Here is a 26,745-nt window from a genome sequence, read left to right on the forward strand (position 1 = left end):
GTCAATCTTTAAATATATGCACGTGAGTATTATAAAGTTATCCCAAAATATATTGTTTTCTCAAGTGCAAGGTCAATCACTCAGATGCCACCAATTTCATTTACTGCTTTTAACGTCACAATATTTGGACAGCAACTCATAATTGGGCCCATACATCCTCTTAAGGCAGTATGGATTAATTCAAGTATGCTAATGTAATTCAATTTGATACAGTTAATCTTGTTCTAATGCAGATTGAAGGATGTGAGGCGCAATCAAATACCTCTTAGCCCTTTAATGTGAAGCCAAGTTGTTTTTTTTTGTGCGTCTGTCTTTTTTTTTTTTTTTTTTTTTTTTTTTTTTTTTTTAAATGAAATTAGTCAATTCGTAATTATGTGACCTGGCCCATAATTAGTTTATTCATCACTACAATTAACTCTCCATTAGGAGTATCAGAGAGAGTTGCACAGTAAACGAGAGGCTGTGGAAAAGAGACTTATTTATCCATTTGAGAACGAGAACACTCACAGCATCAATTTGTCCCTCATTTAATAACCAGCTTCATGGTGAATCATGTGGTGTTTGCAAAAGATCTTTAGACTTGTGATTGGATAATTAACTCAAGACTGGTGGGACCTGATCAAACAGCTGTTGTATACCAGATGCCCACATGCTGCATATAACTTTTTTTTTCTACATTTCATCAATGTTCTCATTATTTTCAGACATTGGGAGTGCATTGTGTCAGTGAACTGAGAATGTGCATTTCTCTCAAAGAAAAGCATATTTTCAGTGTTGGCATCTGAGTTAAAGATTTATTTCATTTAGCAGAAAGGAAATGAAAGAAAGATGAAAAATAATTGCCAGAAGTAGCAGGGAAGTGTCAAAGTGGAAACAGATAGATATACACTGTATACCTTTTTTCATGATTAAAGAAGAGACTCAATTCTTTCATTTGGTACGTTCCATGTTTTTATAGCAATAGAACACAATATTCTGTGAGCCTTACAAAATCTGTCAATATCCAGTAAAACAGCCGGAAGCGAAGGAGGTTGCTTCAATGAAAATGGCTGCGAGTGAATGAATTGAGTAGTGCTTGGAGGGCGAAGTGATTTTTCATTTTTTTTATTTTTTTGTTTACGTTTGTACTTTGTGCAAAAATTTGAGTACTGTGCGATACATGATTTCTTTCTAAAGTACTTTGTTCTTTTCAGTGCAAGTGGTCCAGAAAGGGATTCATCAGAACTCGATGGGCCCTACCTGACTGGTGAGGCGACATCTTACCTCCCCCCTCAAATGTATCACATTATTGTTTATCCCTAAGTGATTACAAGTCCATTATTGTGAGTTAGAATGACCATTCAAATTTGGCTGTCATGTTTTCCTCTTCACAAAGAAATGCTGTGTTTGACAGCACAGGCAAGAGAGTTAGTTACACAGCTACATCCTCTCCGGGGCAAGCAAGCTGGGGAATTGATTAGACGTAATCATGTTAGTCAAGGAGTTGCATATGACAGATGACACAAAACATTACATGCAATTGAACCTGTGTGGGAGGAATGCAAATGCCAGCTTCAAGTTTGCAAGAGCGGAGGATGGTGGGTGGAAGGGCGGGTCGGGGTGAGCGGTAATCTAATCGAGGTATGACATGAGAACTAAAGAGTTGAAACGGCATGCATTTAATACGGGCATGATGTTTGACAAGCGCAGCAGGGAGAAAGCGAGAGTGACTGGTTAAGTGATAGCGATAAAGAAGGACACACATGAATCATTTTGTTTCAGATACCTCTGCAGAGGAAACCCCGTGAGATAAGGGCACGTCTTTAATGCAAACAAACACAGTAGATTGATACGGTCAGCAGGGACATACTCATCACTATGCATTGAGCTATCGCCTCCATCTTGACATGACAAACTGAATGGGAGCAGATTAGCCCCTTTATTTGTGCCTTTACTGTTGAGGATTCTTACAATGCAGAGGGTGTTAAGCTAGTCTAGTGTTAACTCGTGGAACCTCGAAGGTTGATCACAATCCAATCCAGAGCACCGATTGGCCCACTATTGTGATTACTCCTTTGATTACCCTGCCGCTCGTTGCGATGCAGAAATTCGTGTTGACCAATTTTTTGTGATCAACTTAGCTTAGTTTTTTCCTCATCCCTAATATATAATTAAAACAGCACATGATTAAACGGAATTTGAGTAAATTTGTTGTAAAGTGTGTATCAAACTGTCATTGTGTAATAGTAACAATAAAAAAACAGTATATTGTATCACAATGCCAATATACGCTAATACAGTACAATAATGGACAATTTTAATAAAAGCAAAAAAGAAAAGATCACCATCTACCGCAAACAAAACAAGAAAAAACATTCAAATCAAACACATAAAAAAAAACATTGTCTCAAGTGGTAAGAATCATAATCATAACACTGGCATGCTATGTTGACGGCACCCCAGTTTTACAAATAACTGCTACAACAATGCCACAAAAAGCCAAATAAAAAGCAAGCACACATCAAGCATAAATCTGTTGACGGTCTCAACTGTAACTTTATGATATACAGTATGCTGATGTGTTATGATGCTTCAAATTTCAAATTTTGTGTTTGTTATAATCATATGAAGTTCTCTCCAACCATTTTTTTTTTTCCTCTCAGTTGTTTTGACCTGGTAAACATCCACCTTTTCCACGATGCTTCCAATCTGGTGGCCTGCGAGAAGAGCCCTTCAGTCTACTCTGGAACCAGACAGAAGGCGCTGGGCTACGTTTTAGACAGGTACATTTACATGTGTGACTGGATTTTGTCTTTGCTTATGTATCTAATCCATATTTGTTTTCTTGTGACATCCCTAAGCACTCAGAATTATGTCCACAGCATTGATAATCGAGTCCTCTATATATCTGCTGTCCTCTACCTGGTAGGTTACTTCCCATATAAATGGCATCAAAATGCACAACATGTCGTCCTGTCACCTCCACTTTGAAAAACTATATGTATATGCGTGACATAGTTGAATTATGGGACACATTTTATTTACACCATTCTCTCTTTGATGAAAGAATGGCCCACCTTTTAATGGACAAGGATGTTTTCCTGCATTTTTATGATGCCCTTACTTAACTGGATTTACTGGCATGATGAAGATTCTATTTTGATTGAATCCTCCACTTTTATTATGGTTTTACAGCTGTTTTTCCCTCCTCTGTCAGCTTGTAAATAGATGTAAATAGTTGACGTGTCAGACTTGTAGTTGGGTGGCAGAAGGGATTGAATGAAAAATCACTCGGCTGAGTGGCATTTTCCACGCTCCCTGCTTTTAAAATCCTCACGTCTAACCTTGCTGTTACTTCTGGGTCATATCGTTTAATTTAAAACTTCTTTTTATCTGGTCGGGCATCAGGGGTAAGTGGTGCGAAGGAAAGATGGGAGGTTTTACATGTTCCGGACAGCCTGTTATATAGGTTGTCGAGGGTACTGCGCCTCAGTCGTTCACTTTGGGGGAACCTGTCGTGCGCAGATCCGGAGCACCCGAGTGAGAAAAAGGCTGGCAGTGCAGAAGGAAGGGAGGAGGAGCACAGAAAGGGTCCTTGGGCTCTGTAAAGGGCAATAAATAATGGGTCGGTCCTTTCACAGAGGCTGCTAACCTTTTGGCAGCCACCAGCAAACTCCATTATCCTCTGCTGATCTGGGAGGACAATGTGCCCGGGCTGGGCTTTGAATGAAGTCCTACCACCAACAGTGTTCCCATTCAGTGGCTGGTTGGGAACCATCTTTTTGACTATTGTCCTAAATGTGACTCCCTACCCCCAGAAAGCAGAGCAGGAAAAGGGACAGGGGGAATATCTAAAGCCAATCCCCCTTCCTCTCTGAGCTCAAACCTCTCATTGCAGGGTGAGGAGAGAAGGAAAAGGGAGCTGCTGAACACAACCACCAGCTGAGCTCCGCAAGGGGTCATTACAGAGGTCTAACAGAGAGGATAGATCTGTGCTACTGGGCATCAAACCTTGGCTAACACCTTATCTGGGGCCCAGGCTGTATAATGCAGCTTACAGCCCATTGAGAACTGATCTGATAAGCCTTTTCCTCCGTGCCTCTTTTAACTGCTAAACGGTGTTTATCTCCAAAGTGCTTCAAGGCCTCAGGGGAACAATGCTGAGAAGGAACAGCGTTTTGCTAGCCAGACCTCAATGCTGAGACACATTAAAAACACACAGCTCTGTAGCTGTTGAGCAACGCTTCTCACAACCAGTAGAAACAATTAGCGGCAACTCGTTTTATTTTTATGCACGTTAATACGTATGTGCAAAAAAAAAAAAAAAAAAAAGAGAGATTTATATATATCTATATCTATATATATATATATATATATATATATATATATATAACTTCCCTAAAATGTCTATTGTGTATTGGAGTTTGTTTCTTTTTTTTCCGCATCTATTCACAGTGCTCAGCCTTATTCATTGGAGAACAGTTTTACATTACAACTGTGAAATCCAGGCATAAAAGCTCCTTTCGTGGCACGCCATTATTTTCACACAAATATAGTCCATTGTCACAGTGCTGAAGTTAATTTGATCAACATTGAGGACATTTACCGTTTTTGTTCACTGAAAAGGCTTGTTTCATGCTCATTTTCGGACCATTGAAAGGCAGTGATTGGCAGAAAAATAATGTTGCCTTTAACAATTCAAAGCAATTAGTTTCCCATGGGGAGGCAGTGGGCCACACTGGCTACCACACAGCGATGCTTTGTCATTTTATGGACGGTCATCAGTCAACTGTCAGAGCGTCTCAAAGAGCCCTACAACCTAAATGTTTCCCTTTTGGCTTTTCCCAGAACAACAGGCTGAAAGAGCACAGAGAGGCCGGCTAGTCTTCAGCCAATAGACATTTTGAGGAGCAAGAGGGGAGACTGGATAATCGCAAGGAGATCCTCTATAAAGCCAGGATGAATTTATTAAAATGACTAGTGTATGGCTGTGTTTAAGTATCTATCATACTAAATGTTTTTACATGACTTACACTACAAATGTATACATACTTACGTGTAATATTTACACATGAATTAATTTCCGTAATGCATTTACAAATAGGGATTAACGATAAGGGCAATATCGTGATATCGTGATATTAAAACTGCCACAACATCGTCGTCGTCATGTTCACAATATTTAAAAGGACCACATCTGTTAAAAAAGTCAGGTTGATTTCCATTTGTGCAGTTCTCGCACCCTCTAGTGGCTACTTCATCAGTGCAATTTAATTTTCATTAGGGATGTTTTGGCCTTCTATGTTTAAAATCTATGCTTTTTTTTTGTATGATATATGATACAATATTGTGATCTTTTTTAAATATCGCCCCAACACACACACACCCACACACAATATCGTGATAATTATCGTATCGTGACCTTCATATCGTGATAATATCGTATCGTGATGTTTGGATATCGTTACATCCCTATTGACAAATCATTCTCTGAATCAAAAGCAGAACCAATGTGTTTTATCGTGCTATAATTAAACATTGACAGCATTCTGCGATCCAAGAGCTGCATTCAAATACTGTCGGACATAAGACAGAACAAGGTCCACCAACGCATTAACCGTTAATAATTGCAAATATCTAAAAATTGTAGAAATTGTGAACATTTTTATCAATCTATGAAAACCGGCATACCTTGAGAAGACTGATGGATGTGACATCACTGTTTTTTCTTTCTTAATTATAATCAATGGTCCAACAAGTCGCTTCTGTTTACCATACCGAATCATCTACTAGAATAAATAAATAAATAGAATAAACTTTCTTTTCTTATATATAATTCTTATAACATTTACCATAAAAAATAGGACCAACTTTACAATAGTACCTTTGAAACAGGCATTAAACAAAATATTGAACAAACTGATGTTCACAAAAACAAAGCCTTTTTTTTCAATTTCTTTTAAAATAATATAAAATATTGACCTGTTTTATTGCAGACAAATCTTGTTACGGTAAAAATATTTTTCAGCTATATGTTGAGTCACTGTCAATCTTCACGTCATCTGAAAGGACGCTATGCAAATTGAGACAACTATACATCAGCAAATACGGTCATGCTGTATCTCCCCCAAAAAGGGTGCGACCACAACTTGTGTGGTGCAACCAACTGAAAAAATTGGTAGCACTAATGGTACCAATGCAAAAGTTAGTGTAGAGCCTTGCTATATATAGATTGCATATTGATTTTGGTCAACCTTCAAGATTGGGTGACATTTGGTGCAGGCACGATTGGGTGGGCATATGATCAGATGGGCATATTTCCAACCACCCATCCATCCTTCCAAAATTGTAACCTGAATGGTACCTGGGCCAACCGAGAGACTTTATGTTCCCAGGAACTGGTCTACATTTATTTATTTAATTATAGATTTGTTAATAATGCCGCATGGGGGGAGTTTTCTTTGTTTTGGTATATTCATGGACTTTGTGCAGATAGAATTGGGCGGAACAGGGTGGTTGCCATTATGGCATAGAAAGTAGGCACGTTGCAGGCAATCATATCCATTTCCATTGAAAACTTGTCGAATTTCATCTCTAGTCCCCGACTGTTCTCAAGGCTCTCCCCTAGCGTCTTCAGTTTGTTGATACTGCTTTAATTGACTTATTTCCTAACCTCTGCGTGACCGTTGAAACATCCCACACAGCACACTCTCTCCTGTGTAGTGTTATTGGTGGAGGGGGCGTAGCCGAAGAGTTGTGTGGTTCGAACATGGGACGTGGGGAAGGCCTTCCCCGCGGTGTCAAAGGCCCTGTCAGGGCCACCCCTGACCCATTCAGAAAGATGTCACCAAGCACATTCTTCACAATGTTAACATTCGACCAAATTCTCCACATTTACTTACAATGGATGACCGCGCACAGCCGAGCCATTGTGTGCAAAGTTGAATTTGCCTGGCCAATTTATGGTAAGTCATCTTGTCAATATAATCATGACACGGCCCCCAGTTTCACCCTCTTAATCCCATATAGGCTGTCTATTACGTCCCAGTTTAGCTGTCAATCATGGCATATAATCCTGCGAGAAGTCAGTGAGGAATACGGACTGACTGGAGAGAACGAGAGAGAGAGGATTGTCAGCTTGCTTTAACTCGTCTATATTTTGGTAACGTCTGCATTTTGCAGTATTGGATGTCGTTTGTGTCTTGATCACATGCTTCTTTTAGCTTCTTTTAAGTATTTGAGAGCAATTTAGATACAGAATATGAAAATTGTGGTAGTTTAAAGAGCCTGGGAGCAGAGTTGGGGGGCCATATTATAAATTAGCGTCTGACCCCTGTCTTTGTGTGGCCCCCAAGGAAGGCCCTATCAAGACCCAAGCCCGAACCACAGTGAGAACGGGCCTTGTGAAGAGGCTCTTTCAGGAGTGTCACAGCACGATGAATTGGCCAGGAGAAAGCATGTTTATAGACTGTGTAAAGGAGTGTGTCTTTGTGCTAGAATGTCAGTGACACTGTTACAGTTTGCCTGAATGAACTGTGATGACGAGGCTAATGGAGGCCCCAGCTCAGGGTGAGGGTCAGCCAGCAGGGGGTTGGAGGGTTTCTCTGGACCCCCCACTCTCAGAGCCTTTTCACACCCAGTAGCTGTAGCTAATGTTGCAATTCTTCGTTCCACACACAAAGGCAGAGGGGGAAAAAAGTCAACTTTCACACCAGCGGGTCAGCATGAGTGCTTTAGGAAATGATCGTGTAAACAGAATGTTACCTTCTGACCTGTGGCTGATACCTTCGACCAGTAGACAAAGCAGCCAAGCTTTGAGTATTAGACATGGCTGTTAGCTGGATAAAGCTACAGAATGTAGCCTTGAAAGACTCCTCAAAGTATTTTGACAGACAGCCCAACTCTGCTCTGATTTTCTGTTCAAGTGTGGGTTGCCATTGTTGTCATTTATTTTATTTATTTATTTATTTTGCAGCAGCAGAAATCCCAGATTTCTCACATCTGACAATGAGAGCAATTGAAGTTGCACATCTTTAGCTTTTAAAAAAAATAATAATAATAATAATTATTATTATTATTTTTTAGCAGCTCTCCATGTCAGGTAACACGGTAAACTGGGAAACACTCGCTTTTAAATAGAGCTGAGTCTCTATGCACCTGAATGTAAGGTCGAATGTAAGGAAGAACATCAGTCCTTAGAACAAGAGCAATTTAGTAAAAATTCCAGTTTCTGTTGTGTTTTTGTTTTCTCTCCAGTTTTACATACACACACTAATGTTGACAGTCTGTCCATACAAGAAAATGCCTGAAAACACTTTGCCCAACCAATATTATAATAATTGGCCCTGCTCATTTGTAACGGTAACAAAAGTTTTCAGAAATAGACAGATAACTAAAGATTAAAGATAAAAACATTTATTGAACTTCAATGAGAAGAAAACAGAAGTTATTTTCTTTGGTCCCAGTGGCCCCTCTCATCCTGCTGACTTGGGTGCTCTGGCACACATCTTAAGCCAAAAGTCTCAAACTTGGGTGTTAAGATGGACGGTGATTCATGAATTGGTCGATTAATCAATTATCTGAATTTGTATAAGCCCTATCCCATATAGGTCAGGCGCTACATGTAATTACCAAGATGATATTTTATGTAATAGTTAATACTTAGATTTGTTATTACATCACTACATAATTTACTTGTATTGTTAAAATAGAATCATTATGCTTGCGTGGCGGCACGGTGATGAGTGGTTAGCACGTCCACCTCCCAGTTCTGAGGACGCAAGATCGAGTCCAGGCTCCGGCCTTCCTGGGTGGAGTTTGCATGTTCTCCCCGTGCCCGCGTGGGTCTTCTCCGGGTACTCCGGTCTCCTCCCACATTCCAAAGACATGCATGGCAGGTTAATTGGGCGCTCCGAATTGTTCCTAGGCGTGCTGGTGAGTGTGGATGGTTGTTCGTCTCTGTGTGCCCTGCGATTGGCTGGCAACCAGTTCAGGGTGTACTCCGCCTACTGCCTGACGCCAGCTGGGATAGGCTCCAGCACCCCTGCGACCCTCCACCCTCTTGGACTCATGTCAATTTAAAATCATGTAAAAGTTCTAGCTGCATTCCTGCTGCCCTTCACTCTCACTGCCTAACAGAGGAAGTGACCATGCATTAAGACAGGCAGCCACAGCACAGCAGCACCACCGAGAAGTGGCCTCTCACTTTACGGCCCCATAAATATATTGTTATCGGGGCCTAGGAAGTTCATGGCAAGATTTATCCACATGATTAGTAGTGATAGGGAGCCAAGCATCCTGAATCATTTAGTACACAAGAGGCGCCGACATTAGCTCTGTGGAAAACAAAAAGGTGACAAGTTATTCTCATTGGTCAGTTGTTCATTTAACGTTATTTCCCAAAAAGCACTTTTTGCAACTATTTTTTTTTTTTTTTACCTTGGATTTTTGCACGATTGTGTTCTAATGAGGACTACAATTAATGATATTCTGTCATTCATTATACATCCCGCTCATCCTTACTAGTGTCGATTACTGGAATATAATTCTCATTGTCGATAATTTTAAATGTGGACTGATATATATATATATATATATATATATATATATATATACAGATACATCTTTACATATTGTTGTTGTAAATTAGTAAAATAATACAGATGTTTTCCTGAACATACTGAATAATATTGATGATGATTACAGTAATGATCAAAATAATTGTGATCATCTTTTGACTATAAACCATTAGGGATGTTTGCTAATGTTTTGTTTGCCGGTGTTCTGTGACATTTTTCTAATGTAAAATGCGTGCTTTTGCTCAGTAACGGTCTGGAAACACTGATATAGTGCACGACTACAAAGGCGGTTGGTCTTGTGCAACTGACATTGCACGGTGCTAAATTCAGAGCTATCTCCGAGACACATCTTCTCATGGTTCAGGTCAGTGTTCTCCACTTTAGATCAAAGGGAATTTACTTCAGAACTGATCAGCGTTGGGATCAAAGCAGGTTATCAAAGGAAGTGATCAATATCTCCTAATGAAATTGTGGCGTCATCTGACAAATGTTTGAATTGAGCGCATGTTGACTTCCTTTTATCAGTCAAATGAGACCAAACCTGTTCCATGAGGACATGGAGATGCCCCCACACACCCTCCACATGTTCTCCTGCTGCTCGAATATTTTGGTTACTTCATTTAGCTTCTTGAGATTGTTAATAAAAATGTAGTGTCAGAATATATTTAAAGACTTCCGTTCTCTGAGGTTGAAGTGTTAAGAGCTATTGCACAGTATTTGCAGTCGATTTAAGTGCTATAAATCTGCTTTGGATGAAATTATTTCTCTTGTCTTCCATCTTGTTAATGTTCAGGATATTTTTATGCTGTGATACGGAAATAACACGCTTGCACTGAGCCAGACTAGAAAAAGATGTCTCGGAAAATATAACTCATGCAAACATCTTATCAGAGTAATCACACCACAAGGTGGTGCTGTGACCTGCTCATTACATCCTGGCAATCAACTGGTGGTCATGTTTTGCAGGATCACGGACCAGCGGTTTGAAAGGGTGCCATATTTCGTCTTTGGGGATTTTAACTTCAGGTTGGACTCAAAACAGGTTATTGAGGTGAGTACTCTTCTATTGACTTTGATCAGCCAACAATCAACATGCTAAACGGGCTAATTGTGTGAATAGGTCTGTGAAATATGGACCTAGCTGTCTAATAATACACTCAATTCATGCAATGTGATGTCCTATCAAACTAATTGCGATATGTGTGTGTGTGTGTGTGAGAGAGAGCGGGACTGCAATATAAAGTAGTAAAAGTGGTTTAATAGCACTGTCTCTTTAGACTTATGGCTCATTAAAGGTTTCACTGTGGTTGGCCCAGCTGTGTTTGCTAACTGTGCATTGTTATGTTATGCTGCCATTCACCGCTCTTTCTCTGTCCCTTCCTCTCCTGCACCCTCCCTCCCTTCACTTGGTGCAAATGAGGCCAGCAAGAGGCAAGGTAGTGCAGTCATTCAGCATTCTAAAGAGGAGATGCAGAGGGGGTTAGCTGCATCACGAGTCATAAAGGCACACTGGAGACTAGGGGTGTTCGTCGATAACAGAGTGGGAGAGCTCCTTGTTGCACGATCCTCTCCCTCCTCTTGACTACAATGGCTTTCGAATCAGTGGCCCTGTTCAAGGTGTGGGCATTGTTCATTTCAACCACAAGGCCATTCATGAGAGAAAGGAGGAGGGGAAGCTTTCTGAATGGAGGATTTTTGCTCAAATGGCTTAGGAAGGACTTCACTCTGTGTGGTACACAGTGGTGAGGAGAGGACCATCTGCAGGGTAGCCACTAGGAGGCCTGCAGATCACCTCGGAAAGTGGACAATGCCTTGCTCGTGTTTCAGTCGCTAATTTCTCTTCAGATTGTCATGGGTCTCCTGACACGGTCATTATTGACCGGGGCGATGCTCCAGCCAATATGTCGGTATGACTGTGTACCATGAAGTGTCTTGCCCACTTGGATGTTGCCATTACCGCTCACTGGGATTTAATCAAATTCGGATGGATGGATGGATGGATGGATGGATGGATGGATGGATGGATGCATGGTTTTCTCTTCATCTCAGTGTCTTTTATAGTTGGACAGGTCAAAAGTGAAACATGTTAACAGCATTAATGTTGCTAATTGCTGTTTTTGTTATTGTATTGTTATTTAGATTATTATTGTTTTTCTATCTATGCTAGTGGCATATAGTGTCAGGCGCAACAAATAAATGGTCTTCAGTTGGTTGGCAAAATATGCATATAACCAACCTGTGTAGCCACCTATTCATACAACACAATGGCTCTCTGCAAATATAGGATGTCCAACGTACATTTGTGACTGAATTGAGGCCCGATTATTATTTCAGAATGGATTTTTTTTTTTTTTTTTTTTGTGACGGTGTTCTGTGAGATTTTATGATATAGAAAGCCTTGGCTCCATAGTTTAGAAAACACTGATATAATCGAACCATAGCTTTCCTAAATAAACCTCAACATTATTAAATTACTCTTATATGATGTACAGAGACTGAGATGTCATAATTCATATCCAATACGGATAGATGAATGATTATAATCATACATGAATGAACTCAGGTTCAACCACACGAACATGACGATTTCCAGAGAGATCTTGCATTGGAAATGCACTCTGTAGCGATGTCTTCAATGGTGACACTAGCATCATAACGAGAACATTCTCCGAGGCAGGACACACCTCATTGCAATAGGGCAGTTTACAATGACGTCTAAACTAGTTTTAGAAAAGCGCACCGTGCATGTGCGTGCGTGGCCAGTTGATTTTCGGACAAGAAACACAGGCAGGCGACTGAGGTAGTGTATTCGTACAAGGCAAAACTTGTCAATTGACTCCCTATTTCACCATAAATATACTTAACAGACCTATTACGGTTACAACAAACTAGGGCCTGACTGATTAATCGATTTATAATCGGCCGCCGATTTCTAATCAGCCGCCGATTTATAATCGGCCGATGATTGGCCTTCAAACATCGGCCAATTAAGCCAATGTCCGATTATTTTAATGTTTATAATGTTTGTCGATTGAGCCATGTTGAAATTTCACACCATGTTGAATTTTCACACTAATGATGAATGATATATAGTGGAGTTATACTGTAAATCACATGTTTTTGCTTCACAGCCCTTCTGCAGTATTAATACATAGCCTCAAAGTTTATGCAGTACATTTGATTTTGGTTTTGTAATTAGGTTACATTAATTTGATACATAGCCTCAAAGTTTATGCAGTACATTTAATTCTGGTTTGTAATTAGGTTACATTAACTTGCAGATCATGTGAATGTGTCTCTTTGGAGATAATAAATCCAACTCAAGGTTTCTCAACAGAAGTTTGCACAAACAGTGGAGCTATTGAAAACTCAATGGTTGCGATTAACTGTCATCTGGTGCACATTTAGCTTGCCGCAATAATTATTATAGATAGATAGATAGATAGATAGATAGATATGTAGAAGTATTAAACATATATATACATTTTTTGCTCTTAATAGAGAATTAAAGTTAAAGTCAATTGTAGTGGACTCTTCTGGCAATATTAGCGTTTGCCTCTCAGGGTGGAATTAAAAATCCACATGGCGTATTGGGGGAAGATTTTCTGTCTGTCAGAAGATCATTCCTGAAGCTGCTCCTCTGCCTGGAGATGGTGCTGTGCAGTGGACTCTGTTGATTGCCCATGGCGGACCGAAAGTTTGTTCAGATGCCTCCTTTCTGCTACAAATGTGCAACTCTGTGTACACAACAGAGCCGGCCTTCCTCCTTAGTTCATCCAGCTGAGAAGCTTTGCGTCTATCTCTCTGTGTACCAGTGGTTGGGGACCACTGCCTTAGTTCATTGATGCAGTAATTTTCTAGTAATTCATAAAGTTATTTGAAGTTAAAAAGATACAGGTATACTATACTGTGTAAAACATTGAGTCATAGATTTGTGTTGAGGTTTATTTATATTTTTTTGGCATTGGTGTTTCATATTGGAAGTAGAATATAATCTGAGTCTCTCAGTGCTACACCTGTGTACCAATCTAGATAACTCTCCACATGTTTCCTTTCTCGCCCATTCTGCTCTGTGGTAGGTAAGCACAAACCCACTCCTTGTCTCTACCACACTGACATGCTGTTTGAGTGTGGTCGGGGTCATGACCCCTTTTCCAGGGATGTGTAAGGCTTGCATCAGTATGTGTCCATCTCTGCACCCTCCCCTCTATGCTGCTCCTTTCATATGCACCTTCGCCCCAATTCACAAACACATTCACATCCAGGGTGAATACACACACTCATCTAAACTAATTTGTTAAAGCTAAAAGACTCTTAACAGATGCACCCACTTTAAGGGGGTGTGGCACCAATGCATGTGGCTTTTGAGGTTTAGGAAGTAAAGTTGTGGACAAATACACTCTCAAACAGAAAGATAATTTCTCTTCATTTTAATGAGTGTTCCTCAAACATACTGACCATTTAGTGGCAACAAAAGAAACAGCTGATGATGTCATCTAGGTGCCATTAAAGAAGATGCTCCACTTCAAATAAACCCGTCCAATGCAGTGGTCAACTGGTCTGATTTAACAGTGACCTACGTATTAGCGACTGATGAGAGAGCTGTGATGTCACCGATAAACAGATGGGTTGCAACCATGGCACAGGATGTAACTCACAGCCACTAGGCCGTTTTAAAGGCCTCTAATGACGATTAATGTCAACTGGACAATTAGTGCACATCCACTAAAGTGTTTAACTGGATCGATCGCCCGTCTTATCTGAAGACGCACGCAGGCTGGCTCTCATTTTCACTGTCTTGTTTTCTGTCTCTATATCTGAGGCCTGTGTATTTTTTGGATTGAGATACAACAAACTAAATTTCACCACATATTTTTTGATTGTTGTGCAATATTACTCTCGCCTGCATCTGCAGACCCCAGAATCATTTGGTGTGAAAATGCACCCTTTACATTTCTCTCCAGCTGCAAATCCACCCCTGCTTTTCCCCATTGCTGGCTCACTCTGGGTGACTTGACTGTGGACAACCACTAAACACTCCCCTGACACCTGTCCTTACTTGTGGTGGGTGAAAGGAACAGGAGATATTTGTATTATTTTGTACAAAGGAGGAGATGGGTTTGGAAAGAGGCGGGCTTATTATTGTCACAGCATAAATTCCAGGTGGCAAATTCCTTGCATGCTTTTGCGACAGGATCAGTAACCAAAGGCCTGCGGTGGCCCCCATTCTCTTCAGCCTGGGCAACCCTATTAATTGTGTCAGACACAGGGAATTGGTTTCAATTGACCTCCATTCAGCGGCCCTTTGACTGGCGGACAAAGGACACAGCCACGTGGAGACTAATGTTAGGGCTGAGCAGCCTGGAGCCAAGCCAGTCCCCACCAAGCCGCCTCTCCTCATGCTCTGGCTTGATCGTGCTTTGCATCAGTGCTGATGAAACGGCAAAGGAATCATTTTGAACTTTTGAAGATGATTCTGGCTTGATGTGTGGTTCCTTTTAAACCTTCATCACACAATATTCAGTCTGGTGGGGATTATTCAGATGTCAAATGTAGCTGTATTATTCATTAATCCAGACTGGATTATTGTTGACAAAATCCAGATTGATTTATTGTTTGATTTTGATTGATTTGGAAAGTCCCTAACTTCTTTATGAAAGGTCCTACAGTTGACAGTGTACTGTATATCTGAGCGAAAACCAAGAATCATGTCAAAGGAACTATCTGTAGACCTCCAAGACAGGATTTTCGTGAGGCACAAATCTAGGGAAGGATCCAGAAAAAAATGTTGCTACTTTTAAGCTTCCACTGTCTACAGTGGTTTCCATCATTCGTAAATGGAAAACATTCCAAACCAGCCGGACTCTTCCTCGAGATGGTCTTCTGTCTAAACTGAGCAGTCCAGGGAAAAGGGTCTTAGTCTGGAAGGGGACTATTGTCACTCTTGCCAGATCTCCAGTGTTCCTCTGTGGAGAGGAGAACCTGGATGAAAACATGCTCCAGTGTCTCCAGGACCTCAGACAGGACAATAACCCTAAGCACACAGCTAAGGCAACGAAGGAGTGGTTTCAGGATACGTTCTTTCAACTCTGCGAATGCCCTTGAGTTGCCGAGCCAGAGTCCAGATTTGGATCTGGTCGAACATCTCTGGAGAGATCTGAAAATGGTTGTGCACTGTCACACCCCATCCAACCTGATGAAAGACGCAAAACTGCCTAAACGCACTGTATGATGGTGTGAGCCAGCGAACTACAAAGCAGCTTCCCACCAGCACAACCTACCCCAGTTGGCTTAGCAGTCAGTACCATAGATGTACGGTAATTTACAGTACATACGTTTATCGTAGTTTGGGTATATTTTTGGTTTAAAGTACTGTTAATAAACCCCATAGAATCATTTTTAGTCCATCAATTATCAGTGTAAAGTCATTATGCATGGCCTATCCATCACAAATTGCGGGTCCATTCTACTTTAAAACAAAAAACTATAAAACACACTGCCTTCTGATAACAAGAAATTAGATAGAAGTATAATATGTATTCTCAGGATGTGCGAGCGGGCGCAAGTGTGTGCATGTATGTGAAAGCGTATGTGCGGGTCTTTGATGTGGCCTGTAGTCGTGAATCAACGGCATTGATGACATGTTCAGGGCTCAATGCCTAGACTCCAAGTATATTTAAAATCCCTCCTAATTAATATAATGTAAATTTAATATCTGTGGAGATTGTGTGCGAGCCTTCTCCAATTTATGGATTGATAGAGGCCGGCAGGAAGGTTAATTGCTGACTTGATCTACTGTCCCCATGACACGGCATGGGACTGTTTAAATCGGCCTGATCTGTCGCCAAATGGATAGATTTCATTAGGCTTAGCTTGCCTCACAAAAGAGAGCGTTTTGAACCAGCACCTCCTGTCTGTTTTTGCTGGAATTGCAGAGGGACAGACCATGCATCAATCTCCTGTCCTTTGTCCTGCGTCTTTTCTCTTGCTTGAGCAGCATGAAATTAAAGGTGGGGCCCTTGACGAGCCCCTTTCTTAATGAATGCCTGTAAAATACCCTTTAATGATGGGTTAACATGATAGATCATTCATTTTGTACAGAGTCAAATTACTCAACACCCACACAAACTGCAGAGATAAAATAAGAAAATAAAAACAATGAGCTCATGTATGAAGGCCATTCTGTCATTTTGTGTTTACTGCTAAATAAAAATAATATTTTTATATTAATTTATTTATCATAGTCACTATGTGAGAATTGATTGTGAATGTATGAGCGTATATTCTGTACAGCACATACTGCAGACTTAAACAATTATCTGTGATATTGCAAACATGTTCATTAACTCGTTTATGGCCATTGTCGTGGCTGTTGAACCTAGTCTGAGTAAATAATTGGTATCAGTAACGGGTAAGCAATTTTCCCTTTTAGCCCGTCTTTGACAAGCATGTGTGTAACTTGCTAGCTATAAATCAAAAGCCAGCGAGTGTAATTAAGTGTACACTACATTAGTCAGGCTAATTAATTTTGGGGGGCCATCCATCCATTAACCAGCGGGCCAGCACTGATTGGGCCTCTGTTCTGTGCAACCCCACCCCACTCTCCGCCACCTCAACACCAGGGACTTGACTTGCCTCAATTCGCCAAATACATTCATGTATTTAAAGACCCAAGATTATAGATACTATATATAGTAGGGGTCGCCAATGTGGTGCCCGCTTGCACCAGGTTATGGCCTGTTCTAAAAATAGCTATCTCGTGATGGGACGTTGTGATTTCCTAGGAATGTTGTCAAAGTAATCATTTGAAAATTGGTAGAGATTTATAGAAATAAAGTGTTGAGATTCTGTTTTCGGAATTACTGTGAGAAATCATGAACATGTCTTCACATAATTCCATTCATTATTAATATAACAGTAACTTTATTAATGATAATTGTAGCAAATTTATTTCAGAAGTGTATGTCAAACTGGTTGCCCGTCACATTAATCAGTACCCAGAAAGTAGCTCTCAGCTTTAAAAAAAAAAAAAAAAAAAAGTTGGTGACCTCTGGTATATACTGTACATGCATGTAAAACACACACTTGTCATGTACTTTTTAACGACGGAAATAATAATCGAGTAAGTGATCATTAAGAACCTGGTCTAATTTAGTGGAATTGGTTGTTGACTAATTGACCTTACCGTAAACCATGCCCGCATGACCTAGTAAACCAATCAAGACGCAAGACGTCATGTCTGCGACGGCACGTGCGTTTTGTTGCGAACAAAGGAAAGCAATCCCGCTCCCGGTCGTGCATTACGTGGTTGTCCAAAGCCAAGAAAAAAATCAATAAAATGGTTAAACGCTGTAGTCACGGCTTGTGTAAGAGAGACACTGTCCGGTTTATTCCCTTCCCGAAACCCTCAAACAACTACGAAAAATGTCTGTGCTGGATCAAACTTTGTGGAAGACCACACACATGACCAGAAACCACTACGTCTGCACGAAGGTAATGTTCTCCCTTGTTGTTTTAGCCAAAGGCTAACGATATCTCCGGGTAGCTAACCGTCCACACGTTTGTTGACTTACTATTTATTATAAATGCCAACAGAGCAAACTTTGCACACACGACCAGTTGAATGCCTCCAAAATTACCAGAAACCACTTTGTCTGCGTTAAGGTAATGTTCTCTCTTGTTGTTTTTAGCCAAAGGCTAACAGTAGCTCTGGGTAGCTGACCGTCCACACCTTTGTTGACTTATTATTTACTATAAATGCCAACAATACATTGAAACTATGAGGTAATATAAATTCATTTTTATCCTGCTTAACACGAGCAAAGTCCAAAAACTTTCGGTTTTGCTGACAATTGGTCTAAGTGAGTGAGGCGACTCGGTCGTTTCCTTACATCTGCAGCAGCAGACAGCGATGTGTATTTCCTTTTGTTTTTGGGCAAAATTGCATGTGGGGGAGTGAAGATACCCTTCACTAAAAAATGTTAAGCCCCCTTTGCTTTCCTTGAAGAGAAATATTGGCGTCCGGAAAATACCTGGCCGAGACATCACAAGGAAGATTTGACAACTTTAGAGCGCATCAATGTTGGCGGGGGCGTGCCACGGTAAGGTCAATTGTGTCTTGATACGGCTTGGTCAAAATGGTCTGTAGTACCTTGTTGCAACCAGCAGAGGTGCTTTTCATTCAGGTTCATCATGTTTTTGGGACAAAGAAGAGCAACATTAGTTATGGCAATTTGAGCTATGACAATCTCTGCTGTGGCAACTGCTGCAGATTCCTGTTTAATATAACACTGACATTGAAAGAGGAGTTCAGATGATTCAGAAAAGATTTGCTGATTTTAAATAATGCTGTATTAATTTGTCTGTTAATAATTATATTCATGAATAGCTTGTGCGTGTGGATGGTTGTTCGTCTCTGTGTGCAGTGCAATTGGCTGGCGACTGGTTCAAGGTATACCCCGCCTACTGCCCATAGCCAGCTGAGATAGGCTCCAGCACCCCCGCGACCCTTGTGAGGAATAAGCAGTTCAGAAAATGGATGGATAGATTTTCACTACAGTCAACAAAAGAAATATACGTATTCAATATTGATAGTGGTTTACCTCCTAATTCTGGTAGCTATTGTAAAAGTGGACTTCTTGACACAAGACATAAATGGTTTTGTATGTTTTGCAAGGTCATACTGGGTGGAATCGTATTTGTGAATTCTTTCCATGGTTTGCTTTAGCCTACCAGATTAGCTGTTTTTTTTTATGTAAGACAACAATCCTGACACTACCTCAATTGTCTGAATGCAGGTAGCTCCACCCATTTACTGCACGATGCAAGTTAAACAAGGTTATTAGCACCAGTCATTTGACCCATGGCTGTTTATTGCCACATAGTTGATGCCAGAGATTTCTTAACAATGCAATGAAGGCATATTATCTGGCTGGAACAGTCCAATCTATCACAATGAGGAACCATTATATCACAGATAACCCATCTGGATATAGAAGGAGACTATTCCCTCGAGAGAACAGTATCTGTTCTCTCTCTCTCCTCTCTGTTTGCGTTTGATGCTAATGAATACAGCGCTGAAGACACAGAGAAAAGAGTTCAGCTATGAGGGCTTAACTTGTGCGATGCAGCTTTGCTGGAAGTGATGTCCATATAATTAAAACGCTGGCAAAGAAAGAACAAGCAATGGCTTCTGTTGGTCCCGCTCATTAACAACAGGCCGTTTGAGCCCAGCACCAGCTATGCGATTGCCATTGTGTCCTAAGAGGCGGGGGCCTCTGTGACTGGCAGCTGGGAACACCATGCCAACAGCAAGATGGTGTGACCAGCCAAGCCAAGGATGAGCGCAGAGCCTGGCACTAACAGGGCCTGGGAGGGAGCATGGCCATATAAGCTCTTGACTTGGGCCCAGTCAGGTGTAGAATATCACCCTCCTGTTCTTCAGTACTGTACTGCTGTTTTCCAGATAGTTACAGTTGTGTTCAAAAGTTTACATACCCCAATTGTATGTAAGCTTTTTAGCACAACTGCAAATGTAGAAAAGCTAAACGTGACTTTTGGACATAAAAATACGATGAATTGTCATCAAAATTCATACGCATAACTCTACTCGTGTTAACGTCAACATCTGAAAATATTTTTAAAAATGCCACAGTGTTTTAGATTTTATGGCCATTAAGCTTTTGTCTCACCATGCAGTATGATAATAAACTTCTGAGCAAAACTGTTTAGTCATTCAGAGGACAATGAACTGTTTGAGAACCTAAACTTGAATATTTCATTTTTGAACATGGAAAATTTAGTGGGTTGATTCTGTCAAAGGTTTTATTATTATTATCTAAGAATTCTATGACACATGGAGTCCTCGAGTTACTAACGAGTTATGTTTCTACGCTGGCGATGTAACCCAAATTTCAAGTCGGATTTCACCGTTAGTCAAAATTTACATCAAAATATATATAAAAAATCAAAAATACATCAAAATAAAAAAAGAAGGTGCTGTACCTGGAAAAGCCAAAGATACTCCCGGGGCACCAACACAGACAAGCTAAGCAGAAATACTGGGGACAAAATGGCGGACAAGGGACAAAATGTTGGATGAGGTGGCCCGTCGTAAAGTAAACATCATAGGGCGAGTGTGTCGTAACTCAAATACTCCTTGTTTGGTGAAAACTATAGAGAATAATCCAAGGATACAAGGGCCATTGTAATTTTTTTCTTTATTGAACACACCAAAATCATTCAATCAAGCAGTCTCATGTTGTTTATATATTACCGTGATTTTTGGAGAACTGCTACGTAAACAGCTTTCTATGCGACAAATAGTTTATGATTTTACAAGATTTTGGGGTGGTCGAGAACCTGTAACCCACCAGAAAAGATCAGCCCCTGCACTAAACAGCAGCTGAATCCCACTAAACAGTTTGTCATAAAGTGACCATTTTTAAAGCAGTTACTTGGGAATCATTCATGTGATATATTCACAATTTGGACCTTGACACAACAGATTTTTGCTTGTAAAAATTAATGACCTTTATTCACCACAGTGTTTTGAAGAGAAATGTTACTTGCATGATTGTAAATAGTTCATTTGCATATTTAGAAAAGCTGTACAATATATAAAACATTTATTAGTAGCAGATGCCATTTTTAGTATGAACCGTGGGCCATTTAGAAAAAAGGATGACAGGCCACAAATGACCCCCCAGGCCATAGTTTGGACGCCACTGTTGTACATTAGTTGATCACATTAGCTCATTATTAATCTAACTACTTATTACTTTGCTTATTCCAAAACAGCATTTTAGAGATACTTCCAAAATAATGCATTGACTGTGGGGGTTGTGCATAAGCATGTGCACACATCATCCCCTTTTGCTGTCTCCAGCATTGTAATCATTTGCGTTTGCTCTATGCATATGCAAAGAAGCAGTCTGTAAAAGAGAGGCTACACATGGCTGCTCACTCAACAAGTCAGCCACAATTCCTATTCACTTGAGCAAAACATTTAGCTCATGGTGTTTTAATGGCTTGAATTCAAGACTTTGCAAAGTAAGAGAGGACAATGATGAGTAATGAATAAATTGTCTTTTATTGTCAAACTAGAATTGATCGGCCTATCAACTTTGTTTCCCTGTGTGTACTTAATGTCATCTTCATCAGTGGTGCTTCCTTGGAAGGGCTCAATTGTTTTATAGCTGTAAACTCATGTTGGCACCATGAGCTTTTAAATAGCTCAGCCCACTGACATTAAGTTACTAAGCTCCTCTCACACCTGCTCACAACTATCCCATCATATTTAAGAGTGCCCATTAAGTGCCACATTAGAATTCATGGGCTTTTAGTCCTCCTCGTGTGATTTATAAGTGATGGACATATTGACCGGCCCTTTAAGGGATCCGCTCCCGTTTTTGTCTTAGTGGGTGCCCAAAACAATGCATTTCAGCCCCATTTCTCCTTTTTTCGGGGTCTGAGAGAGTCGGGGCCGGCCTAACATCTGTTTGCGGCCAGAGCCAGGCGGGACCAGAGCACAGTGGGCCTCAGCGGCCCCCTTCTCCACTCCCTGGGGGTCTTTGTTCCCGATTTCATGCTATCAGAGCGGCAGCATGTTTTCCTGCGCAGAGCTGTCAGCAGCATAAAAGGCCCTGAGTGGGGTCACATCAAGAGGGATGGGCATGAAAAATTGGTAAAATGTATCACAAAGCCCACCCACTAGATGGTTGCCTAGCGCTATGTGGTGGGGTGTCAACACCCCACCCCTTTTCCAGTACCTTCCTCTTTCCCATTTCCTTGACTGAGTTATACCTTTTTCTCACCCGGGTAGACAAGCCCATCATTAAGATGAAATGATGCAAACAAATTAAAGGGTGGTGCTCAAATGAATCAATGTTCTTTGTGTGTGAACAGGGGCTTTATGCCTCACTAGGGTCCTCACCGCCTAATGCTCGCTATAAAAGCTGGTCACCTGCCTATGTGAAATCAGCTGAAAATTGTGGGAAGCAAAGGACAAATTCTTCCTGCTGTGTCTTAAATAGAGGAAAACAAGAATGAATAATCGAAGTATTAAACTTTTCCTTTTCTTTTAGTTTTCGTTCCATCCCATTCTTTGTCGAATGCCCGAGTAATGAACCCACCAGACTCTGCATTCTTATTGGATAATCACTAATCACTGAGTGCCTCTTCGATATCCAGTAATTGACTCAGCAGCAACAGATTACCTCACTATCTGTTTCCTTTAATTGATTCCTACGGTGGGATAGGTAAATTAAATGAGTGCAATGTTTTTTAAGTGCTTAGTAAGTGTTTATACTCCATCAATAGTGATTCTGTTGGCTATATTTAAATGCGATTCAATGGCCAGGGCACAGTTGGGCATGAATTTGTTTTCTCATTAACGGGACAAATGTTCTTTTTAAGAAAAAAACCCATGAAAGACAGATTTGCTAGTGGCTAACAAAGCTTCCTTTCAGAAACACCACAAACACAGCTAACTGCTCGCCGCATTAAAGTGGCTATTGAGTAATCTGCGCATGTATGGCATTATTGAGAGGTTAAGACAAGCGGGTACGTTAAACAGTCTTGGAGACATCTGCTGTGGTTGGTTTCAAAATGCTGACTATAAGTGGCAGGGGAGGTATCTCAAATTAAATCTCTCATTAGCTTTTCTTTGTACAGGTGGCCGTAATGTGTCAAGAGCCCGGGTTTGAGACAATGACCTCCTCTTACTGGGGCGAATGCGCCACAGAAGAAGAACCCACCCTCCTTTTACTGCTACTACTTTACACAGAGACCGAGTCACAATGAAGCATCTGGTGGCCTTTTCCTGTGCAGAAAGCTTTTCCCTGGCTATTGTGTTTGTCACGATGAATGTGTGAAGGAGAAGCTTTCGACTTTTGGGATTTCACTTATCTTATAGGACAGGGTTAACTTGAGAGTGCAACACCGTGTGGAGTACATTTCGAATAGCGTTTTGTAACGTTGAGCGTAAGTATGGTTGGCTTGTGCGTCTTTATGTCAGCGTGTTTGTGTGCGTGTGAACCCCCCAGTTGCGGGAGGTCGTTGGGGTCAAAGTGATGAATTTTTATGGGCCTGTTCCCTGTGTTTCAGCGCTGTCTCTTTCTCTGCGCGCTGCACTGCCTCTCAAAGACATCCATGCTGGGCAATTTGTCCTGCGGGGCCCTGCAGAATGGGCCAGCAGAGAAGTTAAATACCAGGGGGGAACACACACACATAGACATACATTGGGTTTCTCTCACACGCTCACAAACCCCTTCGTCCTGTTGTCTTGAATGATTTGTGGCCTGTCTATTATCTATTCCAAGAGGACAAATGCTTTTGGCCGGTTTCTGAAGGTAAAACCCGAATGGCAGCCCTCCAATGCTTGCCATTGTTTTTAGAGAAGTTTCCCAGATGTTATAATGCACAAGATAAATAGGGCACATTATCACTATCTCGCATGCCTTGTTACCTCTCCAAGCTCGTTCTTGACGAGGGCGTGGCAGGTTAGAAGACCTCCAACGGCGCCAACACAGGAAGAATTGAGAGTTTCTGCGTCGCTTGCTGTTAGGGACGAGGCCGGGTAGCCTCACGAGGGTCAACGGTTGATCGGCGGGTCACGCGCGGGCTAACTTTGCCGTTGATAATGTGTCCACTCTCACCTCACCTCCATTTTGAATCCTCATCCTGTTGTGTTTGTCAGTGATTAATCTTTGTTTGGAGGCATTAAATTAGCCAGCCACGGGAGGCAAGAGTGGATGACTCTGGCTTGTGTCCAGTCACGTTGGGTGGGGAGAGTCGCGACTGATTTACTGGCTTTTCTGTGTAATAGCTAGCTGTAAAGCAGAAGGCCAAATTTGTTGTTACCCACTTTGAATGGCCACCCACTACCCCGCTCGGGCAGACTTAGCAATCATGCATGCAGTATTTGGTATGATGAACGACGACAAATGGGGGAAAAGTGGTCAGGGTCCTAAGCAATTCACGTCGAACCTGCCAGCACGGCTGGCACACGTTTACGTAGCTGGCAACCTCCATGTGTGGCAGCTAGGAAATAATCATGTATTCTGACAATGCCACTGCCCTTGCTGACAAAAAGGGCAACCCTTCAGTAATGAAGAATGAATAGTTAGCTCATTGTCCACTCATTGTGTCTCTCCTGCTGCACAGTCCAGTACGCAATTGGAAATGTGCTGACTGGCTCGTTACTGAATAATTCTTAGATCTCTCGATAATGAGCTTGATTTCATACTGCTTGTATTAAACATTTCAAAAGTAGTACTAATATCAATCGCTTCACGCTTGACATCAGATTTGTTTGAATTTCAAATTAGATGTTGAAAAGTATGACGTTTACTACTTTTTGTTGTGTTTCCGTAAAGTGCTTTGTGACACCTAAGGTTGTTTGAAAGCACTGCATAAATCAGGGGTCTCCAAATTCGGTCCTCGAGAGCCCCTATCCAGCCTCTTTTCCGTGTTTCTCTCTACTAACACACCTGATTCATGATCGGGATCGTTATCAGGCTTCTGCAAAGCTTGCTGATTAGCTGATCATTATATTCAGCTGTGCTGAAGGACGGAGGCATAGAAAACAGTCTAGATACGGGCTCTCGAGGACCGAACTTGGAGACCCCTGGTATAAATAAAGATGACTTGACTTGACTTGACTTGGTTGCTGTTTCATTTCCAGTTTGATGATCATCAAAAAGTGCAAAAGTGCTTTGCTGTCACCTAAAGATGAAATGATGAAAGGTTTGATGACCTTTCAGAGTGGTTAATTATCGTTACGACCTTATTTAGAAGTTGACTTCTTCCATTTGGTGGGCGATGCAACAGCAAACAAAAGAAAACATGAACTGGAGAAGGCAACGAAAAGGGTGAAAATCAGATGAAGACTGTTTCAGTGCTGCAGATGGATAATTAGCCTGTATACAAAGGATGCAGGGAGAAAAAAAGTCGCTATGAAGAGGGGGGACACTTAAAATCTTTGAAGAAATCTGTAAACTGTAAAACTGTAAATATCACTGCTGTCTTTAATTTTATGTACATTTAATAGGTTTTTGCAGATATAAAAGGTTTTTAATTCTAACGTGCCAAAGTGCATCTGTGATTTTTATTTTCTATTATCTCAATATAATGAAAATACTCATGAACGTAACCACTATAATCAGAAGCGATTTGAAATGCTCGCGTTTTTCATCTCTACATAATTGATGCCCTTTGTGTTTTATCCCATAAAAGAAAACCCAACTCACTGAGCTGAATTTGTAACAAACAATGATCAAAATATTGTGTTTGTACGACTTGAGAAACATACACCGTATTCTTCTGCCAGACGGCATCTATATATGTATATGCATATTTTATACAGTATATGTATTGGTCTGTATATATGTACTGTATGTATAGCCTATGTACTGTGTGTGTGTGTGTGTGTGTGTGTGTGTGCTTGTGTGCATAATTTACCACAGTTTAGTAACAGTATTCAATTAAATTCAGTTAAAACGATATGTCCCACGGGGGCAGTTTAATGTAACAGCTGTTAAGAATCAGTGAGCCCAGCACAATATGCATGAAAATAGATGAATAAATAAGGAACACAAATTACAACACTAATTAATCATGCAACAGGCTAAGGCAGTATGATTCTTCTGTACAAAAAAAATAAATAAAAAAATAAAAAAATAATAATTTCTCTTTGGTTCACATTGTGGAAAAAATGAAAAGCAAACTATTTTTGTATATCTCCATAATTCTGACTGAGTAAATGTGTCTCATTGACATGGTTTTTCTCAGTATTGAAGTTTGGGGTTGTGGTTCACCTCCATCTGCTGGAAGGACTCGAGACAGAAGGCTTGGGTGTGTGTGTGGGTCTTTGGTCTTTGAAGTGGGGCAGATTGCTTTAACCTCTCCACTAAAAGGAGCAGCTGGAATAGAGAGCTCCTTTAAACAGCCGCTTCCTCCTGCGACAGTCATGAGATTATCCTCCATTGATGCATAAAGCCAGCGCCTTTCTCGGCGACCTCCCATCCCAGCCCCCAGCTTCTGGCCCTCTACAAACACTCATTGTTGACCTGTGACACATAATGCAGCAATGTAATGCCAAGTCACTTTGCAGGATCTGATCAAATGCCCGAATGAGTGAAGATAGCCTCCCTTCCTTTGCTAATATCACTTCTGGTGATCAATGGAA

General features: G+C 40.9%; 1 protein-coding gene across 2 annotated transcripts in view; it reads left to right on the forward strand.

Annotated features, from left to right (window-relative positions):
• The window catches only part of inpp5a (inositol polyphosphate-5-phosphatase A), a 121,781-nt gene that overhangs the window by 64,157 nt on the left and 30,879 nt on the right, over positions 1-26,745 (forward strand). For both annotated transcript variants that reach the window (XM_077495776.1, XM_077495775.1), the window contains exons 7-9: positions 1,194-1,246; positions 2,643-2,762; positions 10,524-10,608. In XM_077495776.1, coding sequence (XP_077351902.1) covers positions 1,194-1,246; positions 2,643-2,762; positions 10,524-10,608 — 258 coding nt within the window. The remainder of the gene's footprint in view (positions 1-1,193; positions 1,247-2,642; positions 2,763-10,523; positions 10,609-26,745) is intronic.

Source organism: Festucalex cinctus, chromosome 14 (assembly GCF_051991245.1).
Source record: "Festucalex cinctus isolate MCC-2025b chromosome 14, RoL_Fcin_1.0, whole genome shotgun sequence".
In the NCBI taxonomy this organism is placed as follows: domain Eukaryota; kingdom Metazoa; phylum Chordata; class Actinopteri; order Syngnathiformes; family Syngnathidae; genus Festucalex; species Festucalex cinctus.